The sequence below is a fragment of the Sorex fumeus genome, unplaced genomic scaffold (genome assembly GCF_029834395.1).
Source record: "Sorex fumeus unplaced genomic scaffold, SorFum_2.1 ptg000086l, whole genome shotgun sequence".
In the NCBI taxonomy this organism is placed as follows: Eukaryota; Metazoa; Chordata; class Mammalia; order Eulipotyphla; family Soricidae; genus Sorex; species Sorex fumeus.
This window is the reverse complement of record NW_026606143.1, coordinates 11,250,577-11,266,538: the sequence shown is the minus strand read 5'-3', so window position 1 is coordinate 11,266,538 and position 15,962 is coordinate 11,250,577. Positions and strand designations below refer to the sequence as shown.

At 40.0% G+C, this 15,962-nt stretch overlaps 1 protein-coding gene across 1 annotated transcript in view; it reads left to right on the top strand.

The window, feature by feature from the left end:
• Positions 1 to 15,962, top strand: part of SYTL5 (synaptotagmin like 5) — a 127,941-nt gene that overhangs the window by 97,923 nt on the left and 14,056 nt on the right. Inside the window, exons 9-12 of the mRNA XM_056131213.1 lie at positions 7,255 to 7,347; positions 8,114 to 8,179; positions 11,697 to 11,875; positions 15,017 to 15,116. Of these exons, the coding sequence (XP_055987188.1) occupies positions 7,255 to 7,347; positions 8,114 to 8,179; positions 11,697 to 11,875; positions 15,017 to 15,116 (438 nt within the window). The remainder of the gene's footprint in view (positions 1 to 7,254; positions 7,348 to 8,113; positions 8,180 to 11,696; positions 11,876 to 15,016; positions 15,117 to 15,962) is intronic.

The window sequence follows — 15,962 nt, the reverse complement described above, 5'->3', positions numbered from 1 at the left end:
TACACTTGAATAAATGTGGCTCACTACCGGCAGTTTCTATCTTTGTTGTCTACGCACCAACATCCAGTTATGGTGAAAAAGAAACTGAGAAATTCTACATGGAGCTGGAGAAATTCTATAAAGAAGATCACACCTTCTACAAGATCATTGTTGGTGATTTTAATGCCAAGATAGGACCAAGAAGATCAGTCGATGAACTCCACATCGGAACCCATGGCCTGGAATGGAATGAACAAGGTGACAGACTGTCTGAGTTCATCATGTCAACCAAAACCTTCCATGGTAACTCACAATTCCAAAAGGCTGAATCTAAACGTTGGACATGGGAGTCTCCCGATGGACGGTTCCACAATGAAATAGACCACATCATATTCAATCGGCGGTTTTGCCTAACCGATGTTGCTGTTGTCCCAAAATTCCAAACGGGATCAGACCACCGTCTTCTTCGTGCAAAATTCTACCTCACAGAACGAGGAGAAAAGAATGCAAGGTTTAAGAAGAAGACTCCCAGAACAACCACCAACTGGGAACTCTTTGGCTCTGTTGCAGCAACATGGGAAGATGCCGTCATTGACAACATTGATGAGGAATACGATCGAATGATTCAGCACCTCTATGATTGTGCAAGGAATGCCAAGAGAGAGATAACCACAAAAAACCGTCTTTCTTCGAACACTCTTGAACTTATTCGCCAACATGGCGTGGCACGTGCCTCAGGCAACCACAAGCAAACGTCCGAACTGGCAAAACAGTGCAGAAAAGCCATCAAGGATGACCTCAAAAACAGGAGAGCAGCAGTACTGGTAGATGCAGCAGAAGCTGGGAAAAACATTCGTAATGCCCGCCTGTCCTTCACCAACTACAAAACCAAGATGACTGCCCTCCGACATCATGATGGATCTATCACATCTTCCAGAAGGGCAATGGAGAAGATTATTCATGAATTCTACTCAGATCTCTTTAATAGCCACATCCACTTGCCCACATACCACATACCACATGATGGATATGTCGTTCCCAATGTTCTCCCTTCCGAAATCCAACATGCCATCTCGTCGGTAAAGAAACAAAAAGCACCTGGCCCAGACAAGATCAGACCTGAACACCTGAAGAACTTACCATCAGTACTCATCAATACATTAGCTCGACTCTTCACACGCTACCTGTCTGAATGCAAGGTTCCATCCCAATGGAAAACCAGCAAGACTGTACTACTATACAAGAAAGGAGACATCCACGACATTGGCAACTATCGCCCAATCTGCCTATTGTCTGTCATCTACAAACTATTCACTCGAGTCATCCTGAATAGGATTAGCAGAACACTAGATGAAGAACAACCATGTGAACAAGCTGGATTCCGAAAAGGATTCAGTACCATCGACCATATCCACACAATAACCAAGCTCATTGAGGTATCTCGGGAGTTCAAGATGCCGCTCTGTCTAACGTTCATTGATTTAAAGAAGGCCTTTGATTCTGTTGAGACGGAAGCGGTCATTGAAGCCCTAGCCAATCAGGGCATTCAAGCCCAATACATCAGGATCCTTCGTGAGCTCTATTGCGGATTCACTACCAAGATCTCACCATTCTACAAAGAAGTAATCATCCATATCAAGAGAGGGGTTCGGCAGGGTGATACCATTTCACCAAAACTCTTCAGTGCCACCCTCGAGAACATCATGCGACGACTAGAATGGGAAAACATGGGAGTGAAGATAGATGGTCGGCAACTACACCACCTCCGCTTTGCTGATGACATCGTTCTAATAACACCAAACATCAGCCAAGCAGCACAAATGCTTGCGGACTTTGACCGTGAGTGTGGAAAGGTTGGACTACAGCTGAATCTTACGAAGACAATGTTTATGAGAAACAGCCTTGTTCCTGACGCTCCATTCGCTCTCAACGGAACCACCATCTCCGAATGCAACAGTTATATATACTTAGGTCGAGAAATCAACATGATGAATGACCTGGCACCTGAGTTACGCAGGAGGAAGAGAGCGGCTTGGAATGCCTTCAAGAGCATTGAAGAAATAACTAAAAGGACAAAGAACCTCCAACTACGAGCACATCTCTTTGATTCCACTATTCTTCCTGCATTAACATATGCCTCAGAGACCTGGACCCTACGAAAACAGGATGAGAACACTATTCGGGTCTCTCAAAGAGGAATCGAAAGAACTATGCTTGGAATATCACGATTCACTCAAATGAGAGATAGAATCCGGAGTTCTGATCTTCGTCAACGCTCAAGAATCAGAGACGCTGTCTCATTTGCCAAGACATCAAAAATCAGATGGGCTGGACATGTAATGAGGTTTACAGACAACCGCTGGACTAGAGCCATTACTGATTGGATTCCACGAGACATCAAAAGATCACGTGGACGCCCACCTATAAGATGGTCAGACTTCTTCGTCAAGACCCTAAATGATCGGTTTGAGGCTCTACATGTTCCTAAAACGAACAGATACCATTGGGCTACGCTAGCACGCAACCGTGAGGAATGGAGACGTTACTGGCACCCGCTCGAATAAATCGATGAATAACGGGGATTAAGTGATTAAGTGATTAAGTGATAATAGGGATAGTACAACAGGTAGGGTGTTTGCCTTGCACACCAACCTGGGTTTGATCCCCAGCATCCCATATGGTCCTGAGTGATTCCTGAGTACATAGCCAGGAGTAACCCCTGAGCATTGCCGGGTGTGACCAAAAAAGGAAAAAAAACCTATAATAAAGACAACTAAATTTTGTTCTAGGAAAGAATAGATGAATGTTTTCCTGAGCTCTTCCAGGAGTGATTCTGGAGCACAGAGCAAGGAGTAAGCCCTGTACACCACCAGGTGTTAGTCCCAAACCATTTCCCCCCCCAAAAAAGGGGGGAGGGATATCTGTAACATAATATTTTACTATGTCAAAGGAGAAAATAGATAAGGTAAAGGTAAAGGTAAAGGCCCTCCCGTTGATCGTCGATTTGCTCGAGCGGGCCCAGTAACGTCTCCATTGGAGACTTTGTTGTTACTATGTCAAAGGAGAAAATAGATATATGATGAAAACTGTTGACACAATTTTGTAGTCATACCTAATAAAATGCTATAAAGTCAGAAGACATTAAAATATTGTAAAATTGCTAAATATAAAAAACCTAGAGTTTTTATTTTAAAATGTTGAAATGGCAAATCTGTTTACATTGGAATCATTAAAAAAACAGCTTTCCATTATTGTTATTATAACATTAGTTTAAAAGTCTGGGAAATGTATTACGAAAAAAATTATCTTTATAATTATTAAGTAATATGTTAAATTAGCACAGTGGGTAGGGCCCTTGCCTTGCATGCTGCCTACATGGGTTTAATTCCTCCGCCCCTCTCAGGGAGCCCGGCAAGCTACTGAGAGTATCCTGCCCTCACAGCAAAGCCTGGCAAGCTCCCCATAACGTATTCAATATGCCAAAAACAGTAACAACAAGTCTCACAATGGAGACGTTACTGGTGCCCGCTTGAGCAAATTGATGAACAATGGGAGGACAGTGCTACAATGCATATATATTCCCCACTAATGTGTTTTAAAAAACCTGGGGGCTGGGGTGATAGTTCAGTGAAACCTAACCATGAGCAACTTTGTAACTGTATCTCTTGGTGATTCAATAAAAAAGAAAAAAAATTTTAAACTACAATGAAGTATCACTTCACACCTACACTGTTGGTTCTAAGAAAAAAGAAAGATATGAAACAGTAATCTCATGAGATTAAAAAATCAGACACAGATTATTTTAATAGCAACCTCTAGTGATGAACTTCTCAATAAATTATCATCTTAAATATTATGCAACTAAGTCATGGTGAAATAGAAATAGTATAAAAGTTACCATTTGACCTATTTCTGTTTTTGTACCACACCCAGCTGTGCTCAGGGAGTACTCCTGGCTTTGTACTCATAAGTTGTGCTCCCATGGGTGCTCTGAGAATAGACTATGTGGTATCAGGAATAGAACCTGAACTTCCCACATGCAAAGCAACCCTTTAGCCGTCTCTCTGGCCCCTATTTAATCTATTTTTTAGCCTTCTGTTTTGTGGCATTATGTAGGTTCATATTGTTGTAGCCATCATAGATGGTGATGATCCTCCATCTCCAGTAATTTTTTCATACCAACTAAACCGCTGTACCCATCAAATACTAACTCCCCATTTTCCTCCCTCCTTTCAAACCATGGCAATCGTTATTCTACTTTCTTTCTCTTTGTGTTATACGACTCTCGAAGTCTCATATAAGAGGAATCATACAATATTTTCTCACATATGCAAACTTTTTGAGACAACCGACAAGACAGTTGAGACCTGTGAAAAAGAAAATGACATTTTGAAAAGGAAATGGGATAATTGCAATTTATTCTTAAATATAGATGGAAAAATCCTAAGCAAATTTTTAGAAAATGTCCAAAAATGGGAAGGACATGGAAAACCATCATGACCAGTCTTGATTTATTACAAGTTGAAAGGTTTTTTTTAAAAAATAAATTATTTTAAAATAGCTTTCAACTCTGGGACTGGAGAGATAGGACAGCAGATAAGGCACTTGTCTAGCACGCGACTTACCTTGGTTCAGTTCCCAGTTAGTATTCCGTGTTGTCCTGTGAAGTCTGCCAGGAGTAATTCCTGAGTATACAACCAGGAATAAGCCCTGAGCACAGCCAGGTTTGGCTCTAAAATCAAATATATAAAGTAAAGTAAAATAATTTTCAATTTATAGATAATTGGATGACATGGATTTCCCACACCCACTTTCCCCATTGGCATCTTTTATCAATATGGTACATTTGTCACAAGTAGCACTGTAGCACTGTCCTCCCATTGTTCATCAATTTGCTCGAGAAGACCCAGTAACGTCTCCATTGTGAGACGCCCGCACAGCAAAGCCTGGCAAACTACCCGTGATGTATTCGATATGCCAAACATAGTAACAACAAGTCTCACAACGGAGACATTACTGGGCCCACTCGAGCAAATCGATGAACAATGGGAAGACAGTGCTACAGTGCTACTACCAACTATTGCAGAATAAAGGATTTGTGATAAGGACAGGTTACAAAGGGGGCTTCTGATTGATTATATTGTTATTATACTGTTTAATTATGGTTTAGGTACTTTAGATGTATCATATTTTATAAAAAGATTTCTTTTAAAAAGCATAAAATCCTTCTGTAAACTATGGTGCCTTTAAAAATAATAAAAGGATCCAGCATTTACATCAGATAAAGCATTAATCCAAGATATATAAAGTACTCACAAAGCTAAAATAAAAACAAAACTAATAACCCTATCAAAAATAGGGAAAAGAGATATGTAGACACTTCCAGAAAAAGAACTTATGGATAGCCAGTAGGCATATGAAAAAGTGGTCATCACCAATTATTAGAGAAATAGAAATCAAAACATAATAATTTATTATCTTATACTAGAGAGAGTTGAATATTGCAAAAATGTATGGAAACAACCAGTGTTTGGTCAGGATGTGGTGAGTTTTGGATAGAATGCTTTCTGGTTCATCCTTTACAGAAAACAGTAAAGATTTCTCACCATCAAAAAAGCAGGGATAGAGGGGCTGGGGTGATAGCTCAGCAGGTAGGGCATTTGCCTTGCATGTGGCCTACCTGGGTCCGATTCCCAACATCCCATATGGTCCCCTGAGCACTGCCAGAAGTAATTCCTGAATGCAGAGCCAGGAGTAACCCCTGTGCATTGCCGAGTTTGACCCCCCCAAGAAAGCAAAAAAAAAAGTAAGGATAGAGCTTCCATATGATCCAGTGACTCCTCTACTTGGCATCTATCTCCAAGGCATAAAATATTAACTTGAAAGGATATATGCATGTTCATTGCAGTGTTTAGTACATTAGCCTGGATATAAGAAATGGCTCAGATTCCCCACAAGTGATTAATGGATCAAAAAAGTTGTGGTCACTGGATAAAAATGTTACTATGCAGCTGTAAGAAAAGATGTAATCTTCTGGTTCCCTGCAATTTGGATAGAAATGGAAGATATCATATTAAGTACAAGGTCCGAGGGTAAAGAACAAATATCACTTGATCCTACTCATCTCTAATATATACAGAAAATCTAGCAATAAACAGTATTGAATGACAAATCCTTAATCTTAGATTATAAAACTGAGATTACTGAGTAGGGAAGGGGGAGAATGAAGAGTGGATTGGAAGTGACACAAGGACAGGGGCATGGAAACTTTGGTAGTGGTATAGCACAATAATTATATACATGAAAACGATAAACATTAAAACTATTTAAAATAATAATACAATAAATGTGGGAGAGAAAAATTTCAGTGTCTAAAATAATTTAGTCTATTGGACGATTTTTCAAGATAGATTTTCCCACCTTGACACAAACATATGCATGCATGGACCCAACTTAAAACTTGTTTAATAAATACATTGCTCAAAGTAAATTACCAGAGAGTTTAAAGAAGTAGGAATGGAGCATAAGGATCTGTGTGATTCCAAGCTTACAGTTTTCATAAAGCAAGCACCACTGGCAAGCAAGCACCCTACTCTGCTGGTGACATAAGTTTTGTTTTGTTTTGGGGGCCACATCCAGCGGTGCTCAGGGCTTACTATTGCACTCAAGGAGCACTTCTGATGGGCTCTCGAAATTTAGAATTTCGATGATCGAATTCGGATTGGCTACATGAATGGCAAACTCACTACCTGCTATCCTATGACTTCAGCCCTTGGTAGAATAATTTAGGTCAGCATTCTTCAAACTTTTCTACACTTTCAGACCAGCATCAGTCTACAGACTGGCATTTATAACCACTGTGGTAGACCAGTAGTTTTCATCCTTTCTATACCTGGCAATCAGCAATAGTCCAGGGTGAAGACCACCTCAAAGCCACTGATTTTCACTGAATGAAAGACTAAAGAGAGAATCCTGGGATTTTCATGATTGCTAAATATTTTTATCTGAATATTTAGGTATTTAAAAAAGAATTTTGGGGGGCCAGAGAGATAGTACAGCAAGTATGGTGCTCGCCTTGCACATGGCTGACTGGGGTTGGATTCCAGACATTCCATATGGTCCCCAAGCACTGCCAAGAGTGATTCATAAGTGCCAAGCAAGGAGTAAGCCTAAGTGCTGCCTGGTGGGGCCCCAAAACAAAACAAAACAAAACAAAACAACAGAAAGAATGGTTATTGAAGTCAAAGAAACTTCTGATATTTTCTTTTTTTTTAGGTTTCCATGAGAATGACTGAACAAGGTATTCAAAACTTAGTGTCTTCCCGGCTTTCTCCCAACACCTACAGTCTAGCAAGTGGCCTGTCAACCGTATGTAGTCCTTTAGTCCATGCTAGCAATTGTTGCTTTCTTTACTTGAAGTTCTGTGTATTTGCGAAGTAGGTATGAACATTCTTGTAGAAATGTATGTTAATGGCTAAATGTCATTATTGCCCGCTTTCTCTTTATCAACTGAGTTCTTTTTAATATAGTTCTAAATGTGCCTTTCTTAAGATTGTTGATTGCTTCTCCCTGCTTCTATGGTCCTCACCCCAGTTTTCAAACCTCTTCCCACCCTAAACATCAGTTTAGACTTACATGGCAAGTCCTCAAATAATGTAATTTCATTCACTGCTATTTCATTATAATCTTGACGAGGAAAATATTATCTGGGCTCAGGTTGAGCTGAATAATGCTATTGGAGAAACTTTTTAATTTACGCATCACTTCATTTAAAGTTACATTTTACAAGAATCTATTAGCAACATTAACTGTGTGCTTATTAGAAACTGTTCTGATAAATTTCCCTACCACCATTTTCTCAAGGTTTCCAAACTATCTTTATCTGCTTTTAGTCGCATTCCTAAAATGTGCAACCAATCATATCCACTCCTACCCAAATACTATCAATAGTGTCCTACTGCCTGTAGAATTAATTTCCTTTTTACATTAGTGTTCAAGGCTTTATGTAAGAGGTAGATTTTAGGAGTTCTCTGTCTCTGTGGCTTACTATGTGCTTCTCTTTTCTTTGCTTCTGTGGTTTCTGCTTGTTGCTCTAATACTCTTTCTTTTTGACCTTTGGGCAACTTCCTTAAAGAATTCTCAAGCAGGCTCTTACAGGAAATGGAGCTACCTAAATGTGCCCGATGGTGACTCAGACACTGTGAGTTTCCAGTCTTTCCTTTTACTTTCTTGTACCATACTTGACATCTGTTATGGTGTGTGTTATGATATGTGTAGGTGGATAAGTCTTCCAGATTTATCTCTTTCAGATTTTTCTCCAGTTAGCTAGTTTCTCTTGTAAAGGATAAGTGAGCTCATCAGAATCCAGGTATCCCAAAGAAATAACATTCGTTAAATATTAGAATCTCAATGCCAGTAAACAGACATTTGGTACCCAGTTATTACTCTTCATGAGATACCTTTATAATAAACCTAATTTAGGCTTGGTGAAGAGCATAAAAATTAGTTAGCAATAAAATTGCCATAACTTCCTCATTCCTCCCATACTTCAACATGTGGGGATTCTCAAATGGTCTTCTGTCTGTAAAGTTCTTTGATGATAACAGATTGTCATTGGAAATGTAACTATAGAGGGGTATGGTGATAATATTCTCAGACTAGGGACTGGAGCAATAGTATAGCGGGTAGGGCATTTGCCTTGCACACGGACGAACTGAGTTCAATTTCTGGCATCCCATAGGTCCCCCAAGCACTGTCAGGAGTAATTCCTGAGTGCAGAGCCAGAAGTATCCCCTGATCATCGCTGGGTGTGACCCAAAAAGAAAAAAAAACAGATTCTCAGACTAAAAGTCTAGAAACATTGTTTTTCTTTTTTTGAGAGGAGTATCCCAGGAGGTTTTCAGGAGTTCCAGGGATCCCACTGGCAATTTTCAGCCATGTTTAGCACAAGATTCAGTGTGAGATTCAGCTCAAGAGTACAAGGATTTAGTGATGATTGAGGGACCATGAGGTGCTGGGAATTAACCCTGAGCATGCACACTAACCACTGTACTATCTTGCCTTTTTGTAGTGAAGCAAGATAGTTTTTATTAAATAAAATTTACTTAGGTGTGATGGTAGAGAAAGAGAGGAGTACATGTTCAAGAAAGTAACACAGACTTGAGAGAGTAAGCTACTATCTTACTTTTTTTTTAATGAATCATCACTATAAATACTTTTGGTGAGCCAGACTTTTCTGTACTATAAAGGGACTATGGCTTATTCTAGGAACCTTTAAACCTCAAGGCATGGTCAGTAAGCCAGTGGTTTTGTACCACCTAGATCAGAAACTAAAACTTTGCCAGTCGTCCTAGTACCTAGTGTTTCAGTAATAGCAGTCAAAGGTGAAAAATAACACCGAACTCGCTCATTTACTAGTAGCTTAAAAAATTTTAATGAACACTAGTACTGAAACTTGGCAGTTGCTTGAAAATAAAATAATGCATGCAAATAGAAATGAAAAATGTTGGCTTTCCATTTTTAACTAGCCTATAATGCCCTTACCAGTGAGTTGTGTGTGTCTGCTGGGCACTGCATGATTTGTCAAATCTTGAAATCTGATTGGACCTCATCACCTTTAATTGCTATACCATATGAATTGCCATTAAAAAAAACTCTAGCCACAGAAACTACCAAAGTTCAGTTTTACACATTCTGGGACATTATTGAAAAACAAACAAACAAACAAACAAACAAAGCAAAACAAAGTAAGCTGAAAAGATAGTACAGTGGATAAAGTGCTTGCATTGGTCCTGGCTGACCCAGGTTTGAGCCAGAACCATATATGGTCCCTTAAGCCCCACCAGGCATGATCCCTGAGCACTGAGCCATGTGTAAGCCCTGAGTACTGCCAGATTTGATCCCTCAACACAAGAAGAGAATAAAGTACAGTTTATTATTTTCTTTATTTGCTTTAGGGCCACACCCCAGCAATGTTCCAGGATTGCTCTTTGACAGGGAACCACGCAATGCTGAGTATCAAACCTGTGCCTTCTGCATGCAAAACATGTGCTCCAGACCGCAGGGCCATCTGTCCAGCCCTAAAGAATTATTTACTGTTGATAGACATTTGCATGGTGATTGACAGATCTCACTCTTTCCCTTGAAGACTTAAAATTCCTGGTTCTGACTCTGAATTTGCTATGATGTTTTAGATTGCTTTGACACCGTTTTGGGAACTGTAGATCTAGAACTTTGCTAAAAAAGCAGAGTCTCATGCCAGAATCTTCATTTTATCCAGATCCCTAGGAGACTTAAATGTAATTAATGTTTTAAACAGCTTGTAGAGATAGAACACGAATGAAGGCACTCGCCTTGTATGCAGCCTACTTGTATACAACCCCAGCACTGCATGGGCCCCCCACCCACAACAAGTGACCTCTGAGCACTGCAGGGTATAGCCTTCAATACATATAAATAAATACAAATGAAGTTTGATAATAAATAAATACAAATGAAGCTTGATAATCATTGCTCAGAGCAACCTGCTAATGAAAATTCTGCTGTTTTTTATAAACTGGAAATAAATTACATCACTCACTACTCTCTTTAAATCAACACTTCCAAATTACTATAGAATAGTTGCTTTGCTCTTGCCCTGACTTAAGTTTAGAAGAGAGACTTAGCCGCATCGCCTGTATCCTGATCTTTTATAAGTCTCGTCTCTGAGCAATTAGAAGAATATGATGACTGTAAAGGGAAAAGAAATCTAAATTCTCTTTGCTGATCCCATCATACTTAATGCCCAGTGGTTCACAGACAGGGCTTCAGAAAGTAGTGGGTCACTAATGTATGCCTCCCAGGTGGTCTTATGTGACAGTTGTGTTGCTAAGATACAGAGTTTGTGCTTCTGGCACCAAAAGATAATTTTGTTACATTTAATTGAAAATATGTCTCATACCATTAGTGTCTAGTGGGTAATTCATTCATTCTGGTAGATTTGGACTGATTGTCTACATTATTTATAGGTAGGCATACTAATTTATTGTTGAGCGTTTTGTTTTTGTGAGTTGCTATTTTATAGAGGTTTACAAAATGGGTTGTTGTTCAACAGAGTGTCTTGTGCTACCATGTGGTCATACAGCTGGTCAGGGGAAAGCTGGCAGCTGTGCGATTTTAACTTTCTCCTGTCATGCTCTTGTTAAACCGGCATCTCCCTCTCCCCAGAGACTGGTGGGATGCTCTCGATGGGTGTCAGAGGAGCCTGTGGTTCCTGCTAACACAGATATTGAAATCATCTTTCCTTTGTCTCAATCAGTGTAGTCTAGATCTGTAAGTCCACTAGCCTTAAGTCTCCCACTGTCAAGGAAGAAAGTTATGAGGATGGAGAGAGGAGGTAGAATTTTAACTACCGCACTGCCCCTGTTTTCAACTGGGAAAAGGATAAAGAAGTACTATTCACTAATTTTCAAAAGTAGTGCTGCTCCTTTCACCAAGTTTTCTGCTTTCCTTTCTCGCCACCTGAGATTTCTTTGCTCTCACTCAGGCTTGGATTTAATACACCACCAGAAAAACAAGTCATTTTTGTTTTCTCTCACCCGGAGTATCCCAGTTTTGTTTTTCAAATAAATGCCACGTGCTTTAGTTGAAAGAAGGGGTTGGCAGGGTGGGTTCTGTGAAGAGATGACTGATTAAAATAGCATTGGATTCATCTTTTATTTTAATCTTGTTTCTTCCAGACCAGCCTTAATAGCATGATTAGTGTTTACAGTGAAACAGGAGACTACGGGAATGTGAAGGTCAGCGGCGAGATCCTTCTGCGTATTAGCTACTGCTACAAAACTGGAGGACTGTACATTTTGGTCAAGCATTGCAGAAATCTAGCCATAGGAGATGAAAAGAGACAGAGGACAGATGCGTAAGCATATAATGTACTCCGCAGACTGTTTCACTCACTGCCTTGTTGCTACACTGGTATTTTTCTTAAAACTCGGGATTCTGTTTTGGTGGGGAGGGGCTGGCCACACCCAGTGGTACTCAGTGCTCACTCCTGATTGAACACTCAGGGATCACACCTGGCAGTACTTGGGGAACCATATAAAGTGCCAGGGATTGAACCTAGGTTGACTTCTTACAAGGCAAGCATCCTACCCATGGTCCTATTGCTCCAGTCCCAGGTCTTGGAATTTGGAATTTATTTATTTATTTATTTATTTTGCTTTTTGGTTCATGCCCGGTGATGCTCAGGGGTTACTCCTGGCTCTACACTCAGGAATTACCTCTAGCCGTGCTCAGGGGACCATATGGGATGCTGGGAATCGAACCCGGGTAGGCTGCGTCCAAGGTAAATGACCTACCTGCTGTGCCATTGCTCCAGCCCTAGGCCTTGGAATTTTTGACTCAAAGTTTTCTCGGAAAAAAGTCACTTTCCACCCATGCTGCATTTCTAAGGATTATTGAAAGTCCATGTGTATGGTTGTGCCCACCACTACCTGTTTTTTACAGAGCTATTTCTCAAGGTAATTCAACCCTGTCATATTTATAGTTTATACAGAAACAGTTCTTGGAGATAGAAAGTTGACCTGTTAGCTGACAGCCAACAATGTATAAGAGTATTCTATTCTTTTTTTAATCCTGGGAAATTCTCCAGAGAAAATTACTGGACTAGAGTGATATTAGAGACGTTATAGGGCTTGCTTTGCATGCAGCTCTCCCCGCTCTGATTCCCAGCACCACACAGGGTCCACTGAGCACCCCACCCCAGGAGTGATTTCTGAGCAAAGAATCGGGAGTGACCCTTAAATGCTACAGTGTGTGGCCCTCACCACTTCCCCTCCCCACTAAAAAAGAAAGAAAATAACTAAGATGTAGGGCTGGAGGGAGAGAAAGTACAATGGGAAAGCTGCATGCCCTTCATGCGGCCAACCTGGGTTCAATTCCTGCACCACATATAGTCCTGAGGATACTGACAGCAGTGATCCCTGAGCGCTGATGGGCATAGTGCAAAAACAGCAACAACAACAAAAAAAAAACCTAATAAAAGCAAACAAGCAAAAATGACTAAAGTTTTACCAACTGAACAACTCAAAAAGAAAAGTTTAAGAATCTCTGGGGATAAGCCTGGGAGGGCAGATACAGACTATTTTGTTGGAATATTTATTAGAATTGACTTAAAAAATATTTTCGTGGTCTGTGTCTTTAAAACCTTTATTACTTTCAGTGATTGACTATGTGGAATCACAGAACTTCACATATAGTCAAAGTGGCAAAAGGAAAAGGCACATGAGGCAAAGTCCTGGAGAATCAACATTTAATATGCCAAGTGTCCTTTCCTAGTGATGTGGCATGGCACGTGCATAATTTTTTCCAGTAACAAGTTGTGACAGTTCTTGTACAATGTCATCTACAAGGAAAGCTCATTTAGAGACACAACATATAACATACTAAAATTTCCATCTCCCACAACAAAAGCAGGTATTTGGAATAAGCCATTTTTTTAAATCACTAGTTTAATCACAGTAAGCCACTTACATCACTCTGGGAATGATGAAAATCTTCTCGAAGTGCATGTTCTCAGATGCCAAAGGCCCATCTTGTAAGCAGGCATTTCTAAGGTTAGCTATTTCAGGCCTTCTGTGTTACCCCTTTTCTGCATAAAAATGCCCATAGTTAAAAAAATACTGTTTCCAAATGTCCTGAGATAAAGAAACAAAAGGATTCTGCAGATAGTTTGGTCCACCTGTCACCTGAGCTAACTATCAGTCAGAAAGCTTCAGACCAACATAGTGATCTAGACTAACATGCAAAGTTGTCATGAAAAGCTCAAGCAGGGAAACTGGGGGTGTTGGAGAGAAATGTGTTGTATATTGGAGAGATGGGTGTTGGAACATTGTATGACTGAAATCCAATCATAATCAACCATGTAACTGTATCTTACAGTGATTCAATAAAAAAAAACCACTAAAATTGTGGGGTCTGGAGGCAGGGAGGTGGGGGAGTGGGGAAGCTCAAGTGGATATGCTTCAAGATGAAGATAGCATCTTGTCCATTTCTGAATCTCCCATGATGCCTCTGCTTCATGAGGGTCTTGTAATAGCTCAAGGCAAGTTATGAGAAACATTAGTGACTTTAGGCTACTATTTTCGAATTGTGAATTACGACTATCCTATTGTGACTTTAGGCTATTATCTTTTTTTGCTTGTTTGTTTGTTCTTTGCTTTTTGGGTCACACCCGGCGATGCATAGGGGTTACTCCTGGCTCATGCACTCAGGAATTACTCCTGGTGGTGCTCAGGGGACCATATGGGATGCTGTGAATCAAACCTGGGTCGGCAGCGTGCAAGGCAAACTCCCTACCTGCTCCAGCCCCTAGGCTATTATCTTCTAATTCTTTTTGTAACCATTTTTCTTCATCTATTTCCATTGCCTCTCATCAAAAGTCAATGTTTAAATGGAAAGTATAGATCCCAAATATTTTGGTGATCATTATTAGATTATAGTTATGCATAATATAATATATCAGGTCCAGTGTCACCCAATTTAGTCCTCACAAACTCATGGGCTACAATTAAACCAGGTTTATAGATAAGAAACTGAGGCAGAAAGAAGTAAAGTAACTTCTTTAGTTCATGAAAATAAGCCAGCAAGGCAAGGAGTGATTAAAACCCAACTGACCTGAATCACAAACTCACACTTTACCACTATACTGCTTGTCCTGTATAGATATAGGGCACATTCACTTTGTCTCTGTCTCACATTTACAGGTCTTCTCCCTTTACCATTTTTTTGTGTATGTGTGTGGGGGGGGGGGGGCGTTGGAGAGTACATATCTGGTGGTGTGTAGGGCTTACTCCTGTCTTTGGGCTCAGGGATCACTCCTACAGGGCTCAGGAAACCATAAATGGTGCTAGGGATTGAACCCAGGTTGGCCACATGCAAGGCAAGTGTCCTACCTGCTATATTCTCTGCAGCCCTCCGTTTACCTTTTTAATTTACTAAAGTCCCTGAGCATTTTGTAGAATATTTACCAATAATTACTTCTGTCTTTTATTATCTGCAGTTATGTGAAGTCATATCTCCTTCCTGGGAAGTCCAGAAACAATAAACGCAAGACCAAAATCAGAACAGGCACCAACCCAGAATTTAATGAAACACTAAAGGTAAATACCTTCTCACTGTAACTCAAGGGATCTCACAGTCTCACTGATTTTAGAAATACAGAAAATTTGCATGTCAATGTTCATATATATTTCGGAATAGTAAAATTTGTATAAGTTATCCTAATACCCGTAAGTTTCCTCACAGTTTTGGAAAAGAGAAAAATGGAATTGTTCTTTCTGGTTTATTTCTCTGTTGTTGCTGCAGTTGCATCTTATTTCAAGATGATTCAGCAAAATTATATGTGTGCTGCTATATCATGTTGCAAATTTTCTTTCATACTTAGGAAAGCTGTATTCTTCTGATTTTTTCTTAAATGAAGTTTATCACACTTTGATTCTTCTTGAAAGAAGTTTATCACACTTTGACAATATCTTAGCAGGTCACTTTGTATGCATTCATTGTTCTTCTAACACATTTTGAATATGTTCCATTTAGTTAGGGTTTCAGAATCTGGCTAAGTTAAGGTGTATGATAAATGGATATTAGATAAATTGGAGTAGGGGCCACACTTCTCTGTAGGGCCAGATCAGGGACTTGTTAGCATTTGAAAGTGATTTTTTTTTTTTTTTTGCATTTTGGGTCACACCCAGCTATGCTCAGGAGTTACTCCTGGCTCTGCCTGCACTCAGGAATTACTTCTGGCAGTGCTTGGGACCATATGGGATGCCAGGGATTGAACTCTGGTCCAGTCTGCCGCGTGCAAGGCAAACACCCTACCCGCTGTACTATCACTACAGCCCCAGTGATTGGTTTTCTTTGTACAGGTCCTTTACCTCCTTAGTTAAGCTGATTCTGAAGTACTTGATTTTCTTTTTTTTTCTTTTTTCTTCTTGCATCACACCTGG